Source organism: Gavialis gangeticus, unplaced genomic scaffold (genome assembly GCF_001723915.1).
Source record: "Gavialis gangeticus isolate Ggan-Ray unplaced genomic scaffold, GavGan_comp1, whole genome shotgun sequence".
Taxonomy (NCBI): domain Eukaryota; kingdom Metazoa; phylum Chordata; order Crocodylia; family Gavialidae; genus Gavialis; species Gavialis gangeticus.
Genome location: NW_017729032.1, coordinates 178,169,620 through 178,175,468, shown reverse-complemented (window position 1 = coordinate 178,175,468; position 5,849 = coordinate 178,169,620). Strand labels below are relative to the sequence as shown.

Sequence of the window (5,849 nt, the reverse complement as noted above, 5' to 3'; positions counted from 1 at the left end):
GGTCCTGGGGCCACGGCCAATCCCAGTGGGCACAGGGCCAGGAAAGATCTGTCAGCTGCAGCAGCAGCTGTCTCCTGGCCCCATGCCCATCAGGGAAGCCTTGCTGGGTAGGGGGATTGCTGGCAGCTGTGTGTCCCAATGGGCATGGGGCTAGGAGAATCTGCCTGCTGCAGTGGCAGCTCTGTCTCAGCCTCATATACATCAGGTCCCTTCCCGAGGCCAGGAGACAGTTGCTGCTGCAGCCAGCAGAGCTCTCTTGGCCCCATGTCCACTGGGATTGGGCCTGTGCCCCTTGTCAGCTGCCAGGCTAGCACTGGTGGAAGCCTGGATCTCCCCCTGGCTGCTGCAGGAGGGAAGAGTAAGGTGGGAGCAAATTGCCAAGCGGGAGCACATATAGACATGCTCCCAGGAAGGCTTACTGTGCACTATTTTACAGTAAGCTTACTGCAAATTAATAATAGAACATGTAGTAAGCAATAAAGTAAGATGTTCCTGGGTTGGAGTTTGAGCTACAAAAGGACATTGTATCTGTAAAATACCACCAAAAGGTCATTTGTTGCCACATCTGAGTTAGGATTTACAACAAAGATTCACTGCTCTCTAGCACATTGACTTTATGTTAATTTACCAAACTAAATAAAGCTCATGGGACTTGAGAAGGATTTTTTTAAAATCCAACAATACCTACTGGAACTTCACATTTTTCCATCAATTTTGAAAACAAATACCATTCTACCACAAAATTTAAAGGAAAATAAGAAAAAAGAAAGAAATTATCTGGGACCCGATCATGGCTTTGCAGGTGCAAGAGAAATGCACTTGATCTGACACAGGGCTGTCACGAAGAAGAACCATGTCCCACGACACTCCCAAACATACACCAGCCCTTGGATGAGGCTGCATGCTTTGGTTAGCCCATACTGCATGACTTCATGAAACAAGTCACTCTGCTACACACAAGGAAGCTGGAGCAGTGGTATCCAAAGTGGGGTGCGTGCACCCCAGGTGGTGCGCAAGATGATCCATTGGGGTGCAGGAAGAAAATATTAAAACTTCTATTGCAGTTTACATGTGCCCGGTTAATACATATATTGGGTGTGCATGCTCAAAAATTTTTTACTGATGGGGTGCACGATCAAAAATGTTTGGAGACCACTGAACTAGAGGAGCAATTGACCACCAAGAGAGAACCCCTCCAAAAATTTCTTGTGAAGCAGGGAGCTTTGAAATTGCCCCTTACACACACCAGATGGCCACCAAAGAGCATAAGGTCAAGATGTGATGCCATGAGAATCAAAGCTGTTCTATTTTTGCTTTAAAAAAATTACATTAGTGGCAAACTGACAACAATTTTAAAAGGAAAAGTTGTCTCCATACCATCACCTAAGGGTGCTGTGGATGGAATTGTATTCCCTTTGGTAGACACTGCATGTCGAAGCCTTGTAACAATACCTACAAGAGAGACAGTCAATATATAACCTTTCTCTTAATTAAATGGAAGGTCAAAGCAGCTAACACATGTGCATTAACAAAATCAGTGGGAGAAGACCAAATTCAGAGTGCCATGCAGAGATACCTAGACTTGAAATAAGCTATCACAAGCAGCAGAAGTATCACATCTGTGTTAGTATGTCACTTAACGTGAACTATGAAGCCCTGCAGAGAAACCAGTTAATCAGTGCATGGAGTAGCATATGTTAGCACATATTTCCAGTACTTAAACTAGCTTGTTCAGAGGTAACTTGCATATCTCAACATGGCACTGCTCTGTGCTTACAACTGTAATGACAGTCAATGTTATCAGAGTATATATATTTAGGGTCAGATTAGCAGAATCATATTAAGAAAAGATACTAATAGTTGAATGGAAGATAAAGTAGGGTAGTTCTGTAAGGGTGCCTGTACACACCATGGGTTTTAATCCTCATTAAATTAAATAGGTTTATAAAATTTAAACTTGTTTATTTTGGAGTGTCGCATCCGTGTTTACACACACTAGGTTTTCAAATGAATTAAGCCTTGGAGCATCTCATCTATGTTTACATACACTAGGTTTTCAAATTAAGCTGGGTCTCTGACCAGTGCTGCAGGAGAGTGGGACAGTCCAGCACTGCCCCCCCCAGCCTAGGACCTCCTTGCCCATGCTCTGCTACACAGCTGTGGAAGCAGTGAGCTGGCAAACCACACAAGAAAATAAATAATAAGCTATGTTTGAGGACTGTTAGTTTAAAAAAGTGGAAGCAATTTGAAAGCAAAAGCAATTTGAGGGGGTGAACTACAAAAAAGTTGCAGTGCCAGCTGGTGGACAAAGAGGCTCATTACACATCTTTGAGTGCCTTTGTGCTTGCATGCAACAAATCTATGGATGTAACACTTTAAGTCCGGGTGAGCCAAACTGAACTCTGTCTGAGGAGTTTTAGTTTAATACATAATGAAGACTTTTAAAGCATTGGGAAGTCCCACTCGTGAAAACAGACATGCAGTTGCAGTGCATGAAAGGACAAAAATCATGGCATGTACACAAGCCCTAAGACTGTAATACCATATTAGCGTGTCTGTGAATTTTGTAGATTAGGTTCCAAAGAAAGATACTTAAAAAGTAAAAAAAACCTATCCTTATTACCATTATTTAAACTAATTAGTATTAAAAAAGATTCACTATAACTCCAAGGTGCACAGCAACCTGAGTCTAATCAGAGTTCTCATGGCATAAAGATAAAGACATCTTCATCTCAATCTGTGGTTGAGATTCCACATTACAATTAGATCAAGGTTAAGAGCACTTAAACCTTGAGGGCACTTACACACATGTAGGGAGTCTGCTCCAATGCACTGGAAATCCAATGCATTGGCACAGACTTCATTAATTGAATCTGCTCAAGCACATAAATTAACTCACGCTGGCAGCCTTGTGTATCACGTGTATCAGCAGTGTAGTGCACGTCAGTGCTGAGAAAATGGCAGTGATGCACTTTGAACTTAAACACGTTCCATGTGCTTTAGTTCAAAGTGCACCACCACCATTTTCTCAGAACTGATGTGTGCAGCAACACTAATGCACCTACTCCTGATGCAGCGCCGGGTGCTTTTAATTAGCATGCTTGCTAAATAAAAGTGCTCGGCACCATGTCAGGAACACATGTAAACATGCCCTGAATGATCACATGGTAAGGCTCATTAACAAGTGCTAAGAACTCTTGAGCTTTCTTAAAGTTACACCACTTTGGGCAAGGATTATCTTTAAACTGTGCTACCTAGCTTGAGTTAATTCTTAGGTGTTCACTGGTGCAGTCCTCCAGTAACCCAGGAGGCACTACTGCTGGGGAGGACTAGCTATCATCCAGGACTCTACTGCCCTGGACTGATAGCTAGGAACATCTTAGTGGGGTGGGATGGGTGGGGATGGGGTGAATAAGGAGGGAGGCAAAGAGTGAATGGGGATAGGGGAGATGGGGCAGAGGGACATCAGGAAGTGGTGAGGGTGGGAAGGATTGAGGAGGGATGGGGTAGGGGGAAGGAAGGAGTGGGTGAGGAGCTGCCAGGTTGCTGCCCCTTGTGCTCCCCAATCTCCAAAATCCCCCCCTACTCTTCCTACCCCAGGTTCTTCTGGGGTTCCTGCAGACCATGCTGTCCTTGTGTTACCATATCCAGCCCCTGTCAGGCCCTGCAACTGAAGGGGAGGCAAAGGAGAAAAGGTGAGGGTGGGGGGGAGCTGCCAGGCAGCTCCAGAGCCCAGGATCTGGGTGCACAGGGCAGCGAGGGCTGCAGGGAGCCCAGAAGCAAGTAGGGAGGCCCCCCTCCCCACTTCTGTCATGATGATTGTGGTGCCAAAGCAGTGATCCAGGGTTGAAGGGGCCAATTAGGGTGTGGGGGGAGTGATCTTGGTGTTGATGGGAGACATCAGAGTGATTTGGGAGGCAGAGGGGAGAATCCAAGTGGCATGGGGGGCCCTTCCTCCCCAGCCTATGCAGTGGCTAGAAAGGTGTTGAGCAGAGCAGGCATGGAGCAGACTTGCAACCCCTAGTCATGGGGTCTAGTTTAGCTGCAGATCTGAGCAGTGTACATTAGAGAGGGTTTTAACTCTGAATATGCTACTGGTCACTAGCACTTCTTAACACAGACTAATATTCCTTAGAATTAGCACCTGCTAACTCTAACGTGTAATCTCACTTTATCTCCATGGCCACTGCAGTCACTTGATACACTGATGGTGTATTAAGAGTTCTGCAGAATGTAACTGTGGCAACTCTGATCAAACTATGGGTCACATAACAACACTCTGCCCTCTATACACATTTGGCAGTGACATTGCAGAGATACATTCCCTTTCCTCAAGAGCATTAAACTGGTTAACTAACCTTAAACTTGACTTATAATTGTTGTTCCAAGTCAGTTGTATGAAAGAAGAAGACCTTATCTACAGCAAAAACAGTATGTATAATTGAAGAAAACACATGCAAGAGTATCGAAAAACCAAGGAGAAAATGTTTACCTGCTGAGTTATGCTGATGATAGTGAATAAGCTTTGGAACTGAATTGAAGCAGTAATTTTCAGCCAGATAATATTCATTTTCAGAATTTGTGTGCACATGATAATGTTTGACTGTTCCCTTTTTATCTCTGAAAAACATTATGAAGTCCTTTATGATAAGATCTGTACTAAGTCAGTTAAATGAAGTTTAAGTCTTAGGTAGCTCATTAATTGTGAGATTAATAATAAGCCATTTACAATTTTGATTTTTTTTTATTATCCACTGTGATTTATTTACTGCCCCCAGAAAAAGGGAACTCTTTGTTTAATGTGTAATAGTTATTAAGAATAAGTGCTACTTAAATACTTACATACTACAAATCTTCCATATTTCCCTATCAAAAAAGTGGCCATTTTTTAAGGAGATATCAATCCTCTTCATGTTGGCATAAAGCAAACTTCCATTGCCTGGGGAAAAGAAGAAATTCTCCCCACAAAAAAATATAATCTCTAGATGTGTAACAAAACCCCCAGTTTTTCTTTTTTTTCTCTATTTTAAAATGCATTCCCTCCCCTTCCCCAACCATTTCTGACTTTTTCTCTCCCTCTCTATTCCTTATAGATAAGTATAAGTAAGCTAAGACGTAGGATAAGCTTTAACATTTTATTTTAGGTACTAAGTTAAATTTTTTTCTCCCCTTTTTGCAAATAAGTTCCCTGCTATTTTAATATTGATACCCACTGTGTTATAAGTGATAATTATTATGTTTGTACTGCTTTTATATTGTGTGATTACTGTTTTAGGCCTATATATGCAAGTTAGCATAAGTCATGTCAAGTTTATATCAAGCCTCCATCTTCTGTCCTCTGCCCAGGCATCCCCTCTGTTGCAACTGTATGATTAACGTACCCCTCTCATGTAAATTGGTTCCCGGATGAATGAGAGTGATCGGAATACAATGGTAGCAGGCCTCTACTGAATGGCCTGTAATGACTTGAGCTATCACCTCACATTGATTCATCCAGGAACCACAGGTCTCACCCAGGAACAGAGCCAAGAACCCAGCATTTGAAAGACAAAAGACCCTGCAGAACCAGCAACTCTACCTTTGTAACCCACCATTAGAAACACCCAAAACAGCACATCCCTGCATGAAGCACACATGCTCAGTACGCTGGGGCTGACCCTTGCCTGGGCATGCCTCCTGTCACTAGGGTCACACAAGGTCTGCCCCTATAAAAAGGGGCAGTGAAGAGAGACCCAGTGGAAACGCCATTTCCACCCGGATCAGACCAGCTCCACATCACCTATCCACCCCAGAGTCCCTGCTGGCGACCCCCTCTGGACAACACTGAGCTGAAGGAGACCCTGACTGGC

At 43.5% G+C, this 5,849-nt stretch overlaps 1 protein-coding gene across 1 annotated transcript in view; it reads right to left on the bottom strand.

The window, feature by feature from the left end:
• Positions 1-5,849, bottom strand: part of BMX (BMX non-receptor tyrosine kinase) — a 79,513-nt gene that overhangs the window by 42,392 nt on the left and 31,272 nt on the right. The window contains exons 11-12 of the mRNA XM_019525641.1: positions 4,493-4,620; positions 1,378-1,452 (exon numbers count right to left, since the gene is read on the bottom strand). Coding sequence (XP_019381186.1) covers positions 1,378-1,452; positions 4,493-4,620 — 203 coding nt within the window. The remainder of the gene's footprint in view (positions 1-1,377; positions 1,453-4,492; positions 4,621-5,849) is intronic.